This window comes from Sceloporus occidentalis, unplaced genomic scaffold, assembly GCF_023333645.1.
Source record: "Sceloporus occidentalis isolate IW3139 unplaced genomic scaffold, rSceOcc1.0.p SCAF_2, whole genome shotgun sequence".
NCBI lineage: Eukaryota > Metazoa > Chordata > Lepidosauria > Squamata > Phrynosomatidae > Sceloporus > Sceloporus occidentalis.
The window spans coordinates 167,133,141-167,147,230 of NW_028316982.1; the positions used below are offsets into that span (position 1 = coordinate 167,133,141).

At 40.8% G+C, this 14,090-nt stretch overlaps 1 protein-coding gene across 5 annotated transcripts in view; it reads left to right on the forward strand.

Moving 5' to 3' along the window:
- Positions 1 to 263: 263 nt before the first annotated feature.
- Positions 264 to 14,090, forward strand: part of TGFBRAP1 (transforming growth factor beta receptor associated protein 1) — a 28,436-nt gene continuing 14,609 nt past the window's right edge. For 2 of the 5 annotated variants that reach the window (XR_016280171.1, XM_089511390.1), the window contains exons 1-5: positions 264 to 455; positions 5,375 to 6,079; positions 8,112 to 8,306; positions 11,028 to 11,182; positions 12,691 to 12,773. Coding sequence is in view for 4 of the 5 variants with exons in the window: in XM_089511390.1 (XP_089367516.1) it covers positions 5,395 to 6,079; positions 8,112 to 8,306; positions 11,028 to 11,182; positions 12,691 to 12,773 (1,118 nt within the window). In the remaining variant the exon portion in view is untranslated. Of the gene's footprint in view, positions 468 to 4,910; positions 4,992 to 5,374; positions 6,080 to 8,111; positions 8,307 to 11,027; positions 11,183 to 12,690; positions 12,774 to 14,090 lie in introns of those variants that run through there. The other 3 variants (XM_089511391.1, XM_089511392.1, XM_089511393.1) reach the window with 3 other exon arrangements.

Genomic DNA, 14,090 nt, shown 5'->3' on the forward strand with positions numbered 1-14,090 from the left:
AAAGCTGAAAACACTCCTAGAAATATAAATCCATGCTTCTTAGTCATGCTCAAAATGGAGGGCATTTGGGAATCCCTCCTGGACAGGAGGCTGAAATGCCCTGGGAGGAAAGATCCCCCAAAGGACCAAACCCCAGGGCTGTTCTATGGCCATGGCAGCCCAAGTGCTATGGCGCTGCTGCAGCCTCATAACTCTGCCCTGGGGGCTTCTGAGCAGCCTAGCCCTTTCTTTATGGACCTCCTTCCTTCCTTCCTCCCGTCAGCCAACGGGAGGAGCCTCTCCTCGGCCTGCCTTGTGACCGGAAAGGCCGGGGAGCCGCCGCTGCCGCCTCGACGAAGCCGAGGACGAAGCCGGGGCCTCGCGTGAGGGGCAGCGCCGGGGCTGGAGGGCCGTGAGCGGGCAGAAGCGAGAAGAGGGGCCGGCCGGGGTAGGCCTCGGCCCTGGTGGGTGGGGAGGTAGGTAAGCAGGTACATATTCATGCATATGGGTGGGTGGGTGATTGAGTGGCTTAGGCTGCATCTACACTGGAGAATTAACCTGGTTTGGCAGCGCTTTAACTGTGTCTTGGCTCAAGGCTATGGAATTCTGGGAGTTGGAGTTTGTTGTGGGACCCACAACACACACGAACACACACTCCAAGGTGAAGGGGTGGGCGTGGTGGTGGTGGTCTCCTGCACTGCAGGAGTCATTAATGCCCATTGATACTGCTTTTGAATGCTGTAGCTGCATCCTAGGCTCTCCTGGGATTTGTAGTTCCTTTTTCTAAAAACAAGGTCTTTGTTTTCTCTGCCCAAGGCACGTCCTCCTTTTCCAGGACCTGCCCTCCATTTCCAGCCTTCTGTCCGGGAGAGGTTGCAAAAATGCCCCACCCCATTTTGAGCATGACTAAAAAAACATGGGTTTATATTTCTAGGAGTGTCTGTAGCTCAGGGTGACCAGAGGTCCTCCTTTTTGGGGCCATTTTGTGGTGCCTCCTCCTCCTCCTTTGTGGTTAGGGCATCTGGTGTCACCCTGGTCAAAGAGCGGTGGTGCCTCACCAAACTACAAATCCCAGGATTCCAGGATAAAGCCGTCACAGCCCTAAGTGGAGGTGGTTGTTGTTGTTGTGGTGGTGTGCCTTCAAGCCGTTTCCAACTTATGGCAACCCTAAGGTGAACCTATGATGGGTTTTTCTTGACAAGAGTTCTTCAGAAGGGGTTGCCATGGCCATCCTCTGCAGTTGAGAGTGTGTGACTTGCCCAAAGTCACCCAGTGGGTTTTCGTAGCCAAGCCAAGATTCGAACCTAGTCTCCAGAGTCATAGTTCAATGTTCAAACTGCTACACTACACTAGCTCCCTAACATGGGGTAAAACTGTGTTATTTCTATAATGCAGATGCAAGCCCTGGTTTCCTGGGCCCAGTCTGGTATTCTGATAGAGGAGGGAGGGAGTCTCCTTTTTTGGAGGTTTTAAAGGCTGGACGGCCATCTGTTGGGGATGTGTGTTCCTGTGTGGCAGAATAGGGTTGGATTGGATGGCCCTTGGGGTCTCTTCCAACTATGATTCTAAGGCCCCATACAGACAGGCCAAAATAAAGCTGCTTCAGGTCACTTTGGAGGTATGCTGTTTAAATGATGCATGCGTCCTAAGAGGCCGGAAGCTGGACTGGAGCGTGGCTTCCGGACTCTTAAGATGCATGCATCATTTAAACAGCATACCTCCAAAGTGACCCAAAGCAGCTTTATTTTGGCCTGTCTGTACAGGGCCTATCAGGATGGAGAAGACTGGTTTCTTGTGGCGGGGTTGGTAAGCAAAGGCATGTCCTGTGAATGGTCTTTTCTATGATCCTGTGACTGGTCTTTCGGTGGAGTGCAGAGGCAGGGGGAAGCTCACCTCTGTGGGAGAAAGGGGTGCTGTGGGTTAGACTGCAGCCCTTGCCAAGTGCCTCCCTGGGTATTTGGAAGACTGTGATGTGGAGACATCATAGGCTGCTTCTGAAGATGAAGGATGCATTTACACTGTAGAAATAATGCAGTTTGATACAATTTTAGCACCACTTTGCTGAATCCTGGAATTTCTAGTTTTCTGAGGCACCAGTGCTTTTTGGCAGAGAAGGCTGAAGACCCTGAAAAAAATACAAGCCCCAGGATTCCCCAGGATGGAGCTGTGGCACCTAAAGTGTGGTCAAACTGCATTACAGTAGGCATGCCACATTTGTGGCTTTGACTTTTGCAGATTTGATTATTTGCGGACTTGATTAATATGTTCTGTCTAGGAATCTCTTAAGTCCTCCAGCACAATTCTGCTGGAAGTTGATCATTGAGTTGTGCTGTAGAACCTAGAAGATCCGAGAGAAAACACTTCTCTAGGCACTTGTAGGTCCTCTAGTATGATTTTATGATCCAAACCTCTGGCAGATGTTGACCATAGAGTTGCACTGGAGGACCTGGAGATTCCTAGAGGGGTGTTCTGTTAGGTAAAAAGAATAATGTTGTGTGTTTTTTTTCCATTTGCTTCTTTCCCACATTCACGGAGGTCCTTCATTCCTAACCCCAGCAAATGTGGAGGGACCTTACTATATAGCTACAGTGCAGATGCACCTAAAGAGTCGATATTTGTTTGTTTCATGCCTTCAGGTCATTTCTGACTCTATCCCATGGTTTTCTTGCTGAGATTTTTCAGGGTAGGTTTGCTTTTGCTCTCCCTCTAAGGCTGAGAGTGTGTGACTTGCCCAAGGCTGCACAGCAGGTTGGACAGGTCATATACGTGACTATGGATCTTATACTCCCATTTCTAGTGCTTGTTGAGGCTCCAATTTTCATTTGTGGAGAGTTTGCTGTTTGGTGTTGTTGTTATGTGTCTCCAAGTCATTTTTGATTTTGGTGACCCTAAGGCCTTCATAGGGTTTTCTTGGCAAGTTTCTTCAGAGGGGGTTTGCCATTGCCATCCTCTGAGACCAAGAGAGTATGACTTGCCCAAGGTCACCCAGTTGGTTTTTATGCTCAAGCATAAAAAATCCACTGCAATTGAACCCTGATCTCTATAGTTGTAGTCCAATACTCAGAGCACTGCAAAAAACATGGAATGCAATGAAATGAAAAATTTCATCCTACTTGGAATGAAAAATACCACCATTTTGTTTGTTTGTTTGAAAAGCCTGGGAAATAGAAAGCAGTCTTGAAAACTCTGATAGTAGGTCAAGTTAGAAAGTCAAGGTATTCACAACAGTCTTTATTGCTGTTACTTTCTAACAAATGATAAACAGCAATGTCCTAAATCAGTGATGTGTCATAATGAGCTTTTGTCAAATCAACAACACCTTTTTTAAAAAAAATATGGTGTACCCTTTAAATTAAGGAACATTCTGCAGTTTCATTCTGATTAATAGGAATGCTTACTGAAGAAACAAATGTGTTGAATTTCACAATTGCAGTTTAACCACTTTGTTATTAGTGTGTGCATATATGTGGTAACATTTAGTTGTTCTGCTTTTTTTTTACATACAAGTAACCAACCCTTGATATATAGATAAGTAATACTAAGAATATTATGTATTTTACACATGCTCCAGGTAGTTAAACATTATCAAGAATCCTGACAAAACCCTGTCAATATTGTCTCAGAACTAAAACTATGTGGGTTGTGACTAAACTAAAAGACTAAAAGAAAGGCTTGTAGTTTGGGTGAAATTTGAATTGCCCATTTCTTGAGTCTCACTGCTACACCAACTCTTTATGTGTGTATATGTCTGATTTAAAAACTGAGGAAGTTTTGATCCTTTACTTGTGTGTGCATTTCTAATGTGAATAAGAATAGTATAATTTGATTATTGCAGTGAAACTAATATTTTAAAAAGAAACTTGTTTAAGCATTGAGCACTACAGTCTACATGGATTTAAGAATATAATTTAAAATGTACATTCTAAGCCTATTAATGCAAATCTAAATGGAAGCAAATCACTGGACTTCCCCCCCCCCCCCCAAGTAAGAATTGCTTTCTAAAAGTGTTTTATTTGATTGTCATGAGTGTTTGGCAGTTGCTAAAGAAAATGGTTAAAATTACCAAAGTTTGATTATGTTTAAACCAATATTCTTTCTAAACAGACTGCAGTCCTGAGATTATTAAGCCTTATTGAACACAGTGGGACTTACAGTACCTCTGAGCACACATATGTAGGATTGCACTGTGAAAAACTTGTTAAATATCTAATATATGGTTATTGTGAACATGCATTCAATGAATACTGCCATTTGTTTATCATGTTGGTAAATAATAAGAAGAGTTCAGCTTGACCAGGGCCACAGGATGCTTCACAACCAAGGAATAAACATGGTGTTCTTCCCACTCTATGGCATACTACCTGTAAAAGCTACTTCTTATATTATTCATGTTTCATATAGGGTAGATATTCTAGTTCACATCAGTGTGTATGGTTAAATAAGGATGTGATTCATTTCTGTTACACTGGTGTGTTTGAGTCCTGTGGCTGATGATATCAGATTACGTATCACACCAAAGCACTACTGGGTCACCTCATGCCTGCTCCTGATTCTTTGGACTGAGCTCTGAAAAGCAAGGCCTTATTTATTGAATTGGTTGAAGACTGGGACCCTTAGTAGATGTCGCACAATTTTAAAAAATGGTGGCCAACGGTGGGTCTTTTCAATGGTGGCACCCATCCTTTGGAAAACTCTCCCTGCATGTGAACTGAGAAGCAGAAACTGGACACTTCTTTAAAGTGCTGTTATTTGCACAGAACATAGTTGTCTTTTTCTCACTTAATTTGTATATTAGCTGTTGGCATGGATTGTCCATGTCATCGTATTCCCCATTTCTACATATGGTTGTGAAAGTTGGACAGTGAAAAAGGCTGATAGGAAGAAAATCAACTCATTTGAGATGTAGTGCTGGAGAAGAGTTCTGAGAATAGTTCTGAAAATACCATGGACTGCTAAAAAGATCAATGGATGTCTTAGAGCAAATCAGGCATGAACGCTCCCTGGAAGCAAAGGTGACTAGAGGCATGTATATTTTGGCCATATCGTGAGAACACATAGCTCACAATTAAAAACAATAATGTTTGGTAAAGTGAAGGGAATAGGAGAAGAAGAAGATGGATAGATTCAATCAGGGAAGACTACAAGACCTGAGCAGGGCAGTTGAGGATAGGGTGATTTGGAGGTCTCTCATTCATATGTCAAAGACGACAAAGTCTGCTAACAACAAATATTCTTAATTATTTAATCTGTTTTAGGATTGTTTTGAATTGTCTTTTATTCACTGCCCTTTAGGAAATACAAATGATCTAAGTATCTAAACTTAATTTTACCTGCTTAATTTATTATCTGTTTGGCATGGGTGTGACTAAAAATGCTACCTCTCTTGTTTGTTTAGCAGGGCAGCTGGAAAACGCAATGAGTGTCAAGGCTTTCAAGCTTGTCCCCGCAGTTGAGCGGGAAATGCTGATGGGTGACAAAGCTCGGATCAATATCGAATGCATTGAATGCTGTGGAAGGAACCTCTACATTGGCACCAATGATGGGTCGATCTGCTACTTCCTCTTGGAAGAAAAAAATTCACCAGCAGAAAAAGCAGCTTTTTCCGTCACCAAACAGCTGCAGAAATACTTAAGTTTTCGGAAGGCCGTGGGGGAGTTGAAAGCAGCTTCAGCTCTTAATCGCCTTCTAGTGCTTTGTGACAATACTATAACGTTGATGAACATGATGAACCTGGAACCCATCCCTACAGGGGCTCGAATCAAAGGAGCTTTGACATTCACCCTGAATGAGAACCCCGTGAACGGGGACCCATTCTGTGTTGAGGTTTGTATTGTTTCTGTCAAACGAAGGACCATTCAGCTGTTCTTGGTTTATGAAGACAAAGTCCAGATTGTGAAGGAAGTTTCCACTCAGGAACAGCCTTGTGCTGTGGCTGTAGATGGTCACTATTTATGCCTTGCTCTGACCACCCAGTATATTATACTGAATTACAACACTGGAGTCTCCCAGGATCTGTTTCCATACTCTAGTGAAGAAAGACGGCCAATTGTGAAAAGGATAGGCAGACAAGAGTTCCTGTTGGCAGGACCTGGAGGACTAGGTAAGGTTGCAGTGAATGTTACATCCTCATTTGAAAGATTTTTGCCTTGTCTGTATGTAAGCTTTTTTTCAAGGGTCCAGCAAAGCTTGCTCTTGTCAAAGGTGAACACACTCGTTTGCCTAATTGTATTTATTTATTATCTGTTTTTTCTTAATTTATTACTTCTTTTCTGTAAAATCACTGATATAGAGTGGAGTAACTCAGACAATAAAAACAATATAATATAAACAAAACTATCATCAAAGTTTTAAAAACAAGAACCCCGTTTTAAAAAATTGAAGGCACTAAGTGAAAAGGGCAATGCTCTGGTAAATCCTTACATACTGCCAATTCCATAATATCCTGTTTCTGCAAAACAGACTAGGATTTCACAGGAGGATGGCATGCAGACAATAAATAAATAAATAACAATGTTAAAGGTGAAATTTAAAAGCAAGTTCTTAGAATGGTGTGCATAGAAAGTTGAAGTCAAAGCCAATGTCCATTAATACCTGTGATGTTTGTGTTTCTATATCGTATACAGTAGTGGGTGAGTTAGCTTGTATTTACAGTTATTCTTCTCCTGTAGAGCAAATGCACCTTTCAAAGTGGTTTACAACAATCACAATATCATTAAAAAAAATGAAAAGCTCACAGTTAAACTATGTAAACATTGGTTGCCTCATGAAATAGCAGCTCGCTAGAGCAAAAAAGCCTAATCAGTTTTATAGAGATGAAAACTGATCTAGACTGTAATCTGGTTCTGAAAACTAATGATGTTTAGAGCCTGATCCTTTGTAACATTAGGTGTGTTCAAGCTCATTTAAAGAAATGCTTGTATGCATCTGGGGAGGATTTTGGGGGCAATTTCCCCCCATAATCATGCAAATCAAAAACAAATTGGGGGTTCAGGGATTTTTTTGGGGCTGGTGGACAGCTCCAAGGGCCGCAGAAAGGGCAGCGTGATACCACACTCCAGTTTAATTAAAGCTTTCCTTCTAATGCAGAAATGTGTTAAAACGGTACTGTTTGTTAAAAGGTAAAGGTAGTCCCTTGACATGAATGTCTAGTCGTAACCTGACTGTAGGGGGTGGTGTTCATCTCCGTTACTAAGCTGAAGAGCCAGTGTTGTCCAAGGACTACTCCAGTGGTCACGTGGCCAGCATGACTGCACTGAACACTGTTACATTCCCACCGAAGTGGTACTTATTTATCTACTTGGATTTGCACGCTTTCGAACTGCTAGGTTGGCAGAAGTTGGGACTAGTGACAGGAGGTCACCCCATCATGCAGCGCTCGGGCCTTGAACTGCCAACCTTCTGATCATCAGAATTGGTGTCTTAACCACTAAGCCACCGTACTTCTTGTTAATTTTTTGGAATTCTTTTCGTATGCTATAGAAAGAAGGTTGTCTTTGTAAAACTCCCATTCATAATCATTTTAAAAAATCTTTGGGAATGAAAAGCAGCCTCTTATTTAATGTATGCTGACGTTCACTGGGTGTTTTCAAACATAAAATGCATAAAGGATCTTCAGCTATCTCTGAATTTGGAAGAGTAACCCATTTGTAAACAGGCTTGTTATCAAGGTGAGAGCCATTGTTATCACCAGTGAGTAGGAAACTTTGTTATAAAGATGGCTGCTAGCCAAGCAGACCCTTATTTCATAGAGGGAAGGAATGTAAAGTGCTGTTAGTCATGCTAATTAAATGGATCGTATTTCAAATAAGTTCTATTGAATCTTGCTTCTACAGAAAATTGCTTAGGATAGTACTCATGATGTCTAAGGTCAGAATATAAATTTATATTGAAACTTCCTGATGGTAGAAAAGTGGAGCAGGCTATCTTGGAAGGTAGTGAAGGTATTGAAGATTGGGCAGTGGGAGGCAGTTGCTTCAGAGAGTGGCAAATTGTTAATTTATTATTGTTGTTGGTTTGTTTGTTTTTACTCCCAGGGCATGGGATTTACTTCATACAGTGTGAAATACAGGCAGTCAGCTAGTTAGTTGATAATTTTTTCTTCCCTTATATTTCCTTTCTTTCTTTTTCCCCAGGTATGTTTGCCACTGTTGATGGTATTTCCCAGCGTGCCCCTGTCCACTGGTCAGAAAATGTGATTGGTGCTGCTGTCTGTTTTCCTTATGTGGTTGCTTTGGATGAAGAGTTCATTACTGTACACAGTATGTTGGACCAGCAGCAAAAACAGACACTGCCCTTTAAGGATGGTCATATTCTACAAGACTTTGAAGGTACTGATAGGTTGATCTTGGATCTTGTTGTTTATTAGTGACATTTGTATCCTGCCTTTCCTCTGGCTTATATATGTGTGTGCATTTATGCACCCCCCCCCCTCTCTCTCTCTCTCTCTCTCACACACACACACACACACACAATAAATAATTGCTTTGGAGAAAATGTAAATGCTCCCCAAATGCAAAAAGGAGCTGCCAAAAATTTACTGTTCAGCTACTTTTCCTTAACATTTCTCATTTGAAAAGTGTGCATTGCATCAACCTAATAACAGGATCATAGAATTGCAAGAGACCCCCAGGGCCATCCAGTCCAGCTCCCTGCCATGCAGGAATACACAGTCAAAGCACCATTCAGCCTCTGTTTACAAACCTCCAAAGAGGGAGATTCAACCACATTTTGAAGAATGTGTTCCAATGTCAAACCGCTCTTCCTGTCAGGAAGTTCTTCCTAATGTTGAGATGAAATCTTTTTTTCCTGTAGTTTGAAGCCATAGTTCATACTTTAATAGCCTAATAACCACACTGCTTCAGCCTGAGTGCATTCAACAGACATATTCCTTTGGATTGAATGTCTTTATTGCATAAGCTCAATAATACAGATGGTGGTCTGAACTGAGGGAAACCCAGACTCTGTGCACATAAGAAATTGTGTGAATATACATATTTTCAGTGCATGAGATGCTTGTTCATAGAATTTGGCAGACATAAAATATGCACAACAGCAATGAGGAGTAGGAGTTAAAGTCTAAGGCACTGGTCAGCACAGTGCATCTGAAGACTGCTTTTACTTTTAATGGTCCATGTTCCTCACTCCTGGATGCTTCCATGTGTAGTGGCTTTCAGCAAAAATGGAGTGCAAGGCCTCCAATGCCACCAACTGGAAATGTAATAGAAGCTACTTCCACAAGCATTTTTAAAATTATTTTATTTTATTTTCCTTCCCTCCTTTTCTTTTCTTTGGTTTTGTGGCCTGCAGAGAATACCAGAGGCCAAAAATTGGGTCTCTGGTCCTTCCTCAGTTGCTTTCTCTGGTATAAACCTTAGGGATGGAATACAGTCAGCCCTCCTTATCCACAAATTTTCTATCTACAGATTCAAGAATTCACGGCTTGAAAATATTCCAAAAAAGTATAAATTCCAAATAGCAAACCTGGATTTTCCATTTTATATAAGGGACACCATTTTACAATCCCATTGTATTTAATGGGACTTGAGCATCCACAATCAAACCCCAGTGGATAACAAGGGCCCACTGTAACTGTTAGCTTATCAAGGGTAGAAAGGACTTAATTTTATACTGGAAGACTTGCCCTTAGTATATTCTTTTACCATTCATTGGACAAATCTCGCCAAATCCAGAAGTGTGTATTTTAAACACTATAAATACATACTGTGAAATCTTGTTTGCAAATATTGCTGGCATTCTGTTAGTGCAAAATGCAAAGGGGGTTTATAGTTGAAAACAAAAATAATGATCACCTGTGATTTATATAACTTTAAAGTAAACGATGAAGACATTGAAATAATTTAAGATCTTCCATTCCTTGACTCAGTCATTAGAATGGAATTTGCAGTCAAGAAGTCAGAAGACTAGGACTTGGAAGGGCCACTGTTAAGGAACTAAACAAGGTCCTGAAGTGTGCAGCTATATAATTGAATACTAAAATTAGGATTGTCTACGCCACCATTTCTCATTTCGGTGTATGGTTGAGAAAATTGGACAGAGAAGAAAGCTGATAGGAAGAAAATCAGCTCATTTGAAATATGGTCATGGAAGGGTTTGGTATTACTTTTCTGGCATGATGATGATTCTGCTAGCCTGGAGATAGTCCTTTTTTGAGTGGAAGAGGCCTTCAGCTAACTGATGCAGCCTTTAGATGTGTGCATTTGCTGCCACAGCCAACAAATCCTTCATAGGTTCAGAAGGAAGCAGTACTTGTAATAGAAAATTGAGATAAATGGGAAGTCTTGCAAATGCACTTTATGAAATTGTTGTTTGAACTAACTGTTCCATGAAAAGGCAGCATATAAATTGTAAACATAAGTGGAAAATATAAGCAAATCTGAACTTTCATTTCCTCAAACTGGAAGGGCAAAATTGTCTTTCTGGAAGTATCAGCAAGTATTTGTGTATGTGGATAGTTTATGGAGATTTGTGAGCTCTCATTGTATTTTTTTATTACATTTATAACAGCTCAAAGTGATATTCATAGTTCTCTGCATTCACATCCACTTTATCTTTACCTCCATTACAAGCAGAAGAAGTTACCTGCAGAAATCACAGACTTTCCATGTTGGATTTTTCATATTCAGACCTGGCAGTCTGATGTGTCTCTCCCCCAGCAAATAAACAAAATGTAGCCAATTTATTTTAGTGATATTTCTATTGGAGTGCCAGGTCTTGTCAGCTGAACAAATCCTGCTAGGACAGATCTGAAGCATGTCAGCTATCTTGGCTTATTGTGATAGCTGACCAGGTTATTCCATTCCATTTATTAAAAAGATTTTTGCAGCGCTTGCTGCTATATTTCTAATTTGAGTGAAAAAGAAATTGTTGGGTTGTATTGCATTTGAAAGGGTAAATTTCCCCCTTTAAAAAGTGTATTCAATAAATGTGTATCTGATTTATTCTCTGTTTTTTAAAAAGTCCTTTGATATGGTGGAATGAATAAAGCACATTCTGTTGCCTTTTCTTTTTTTCCTTTTTTTAATTTTCAGGGAAAGTAATTGTAGCAACCACCAAAGGGGTATATGTTTTGGTGCCACTACCACTGGAAAAACAAATTCAGGATCTTTTGGCCAGTCAGAGAGTTGAAGAAGCGTTAGTATTAGCAAAGGGAGCCCGAAGGAATATCCCCAAAGAGAAATTTCAGGTCTGTTGTTATTTAAGTTATATCTAGTTATATGAAGATGGTTGAATATCAGACAAGCTGTGAAGATGAAGCTTTATTTTAATATGGCTGATAATGTTTTATTTCAAGAGAGGTACTTTGTTCTTACTGCTGATTACAGAATGCACTTTTGAATGAAAGAAACTGTTAGAAGTCTGGAGAGCTGCGTTAGATGGTTAAAAGAAAAACTGAAAAATTCTGAGAGAAATGAGCAGCTCTAACATATATGCATTTTCCCCTGGAGAAATGGTAGAATGACTCTATATCTTCTCTTTTGTTGATCTTGTGGTCTTGCTACCAGATGGACCTGGTAATGTAACAAGTTCAGGAGTCAGTTATAAATATATAGAGAGTATATTTCAACGTTTAAAGCACATTTTAGACTATGGGTACAGTCCAGCTAGTGTTCCTCTAATAATTGAAGGATTTGATTGTGTAACCAAGGGTGAGAGGCACCTTTTGGCAATTCCTCCTATTCACTGTGCCCCCTAAATCTTCTCTTAGGTCCAAAACACACTGCACAAAACAAACAGTCAAAGAGGGGGCATGGGGTAAAGGGGAGGTGGAGGCGGGTATGATTGTACCTTGCTGGCATGTGCATGGGCACACCTCTACTCCAATGCCCTGTTCTGGATGAAATGCTGCATATGCAGATTCACAGAGACAGTCATCCAGTGGGATGACAGTCGCTGGAAATTCACTTTTGTGAAGGTGAGCAGGGATGGTGGGTGGAGCAGTGAAAAAAGTACTCAGCGGTGTGGCTTGAAGCCGGGCCATGTGGTCGTGATCTGTGCATTCCAGCCACCTTGGGAGCGGGCGGTGCAGTTGGTGAGGTTTCAATGTGGCTTTGGAAAAGGCAGCTTTAAGCCGCTTTTTCCTGCCAGCTTGAATGGAGAGAGGAGCCCAGCAGAGCTGGTTTCCCAGGAGACCAAATGAAGTAGTTCTGCAGTTGACTGCAGACTAATAAAAATATACCTGTAATGTGGCTACATGGGCTATGATAATTAAATAGTCTCCTTCCAAAATAAATTGTTGATAAATGAAAGATATTTGCATTGGCCTGTGGTTAAAGCAATGAAATCTTTTGGACTTTTGGATACCTAGAAGATGGATAATTCAATCGTGCTGTTTTAATGTACGTGTAATTTTATATTGCCTACAGTTAGAGAAAATGAAGTCAACATTTAGGAAAGAAAAAATATACATTAGATTCAGTTAAACACACATGTAATTATGATTTTAATAATTATATAGGTCTCTTGCCATATTTTCTGTGCTGCACTTGTCATCCTTTTGTAGTCCACTAAGGTTACAATGTTCTTTTAATTTCTTCCAACTTCCTGATTATGCATATTGTGTGAGCAAGTACAAAATGATAAAATTAGGCAGCCCAGTTCTGGCTAATTCCTCATTTCAGTGAAACACAAGTAGTGCGTTAGCAAATGGTTGACACATTTCAATGTTTTGTTTTGTTTTTCATTTCTTTTTAGACAATGTATAAGCGAATCCTTCAGCAAGCAGGATTTATACAGTTTGCACAGCTTCAGTTCCTCGAAGCAAAAGAACTCTTCAGGTAACCTTTCATATGGGGTGAGAAATACTCTTGGAGTGTAAATTGAGCATTGATTAAATCTTACTTAGCTTTCAAAGCTCTTAAATTGATTTATTTGGCTTCCAAAGGTCTTAAATTGTGAGATTTGGGATGGAATACATAAAAAGCATATGTTCAGACTGGATGAAGACTAAATTGAAATAATTAAACAAACATACAACTCATTTTGATACACAGTTTGATTCTGGTATACTGGGATGTGTGGAAACGCAGTGAATCTACCTATTCTGCCTATGGGTATGTCTTGCTGCTTGTTAGATATGACTGATTTCACATACCTATTTCGCATACCTGATTAGGAATCATCTTAATACTTACAGTGTTTTTGGCAAGCATTGTGTGTCTGTGGGAGGGGTGTGTGTGTGTTTTTTCCAGGTGTTCTATCCTGTCCCATATGTTGGTACATAGCTTTTATTAGTATTGTGTATATGCTCATTATTGCACAGTCCCCTGGTAGTGATGGTTTTTGGTTTGGTTGCCAAATGCACAAATGAAATAGCAGAAATTGTGAATAATTCAGCAAGGGGACTCATATTTCTTTAGTTTATTGTTTAGGCAGTTGTTTGAGAATGATAAATTTGAAGATCGTCTTCCTGTATATGTACAATACCATTTGGCTTGTAGTGTAATGGAATGGTGTGGGCTGAACTTAGCTGCTGAAATTGGTGCTGATATAGCATATACCAGAATGATGTCACCAAAAATCAGCAGTGGTGCAGGGAATTCTTTGTCCTGCAGGTTGACAGGCTTCTATGGTGTTGGAGGACATCACCCTTTTGTACCATAAATATCAACTTTAATTGCTCCTGGTGGCAGCTGTGGCTGTATTGGGGAACTTGGCCATTGCCAAATTGAGGCTGACAGGAGACCCTTTCTTGTGGTGTAGCTCCTGGTAGGTTGCAGGGGTTGCAATATGTTCACGAGCTCTGAGGTTGCCCACCATGAACTGGACAAACGGGTATATTGAGGCAGGTAGTGAACTAGGAGCATCATCACTAAGATATACATGTGAGAGCTCTCTCTCTCTGTGTGTGTGTGTGTGTGTGTGTGTGTGTGTGTGTGTGTGTGTCTCAATGTGCACAGATCAGGGTGGGCAACTATTGCAGGCCTGGGTGTCAGTGTTCTGCCCCATGACCCTTTGTGGGCTCTACAGACTGCCTAAAATGTCAGAGTGCAAGTGGGAACCACTGTTTAATTGTCTTAAGTAGGTGCACAAAACTCAGTATCCTCCATGTGTGTGCACACACATTGTGTGGTTTGTGCCCATGTGTACATTCT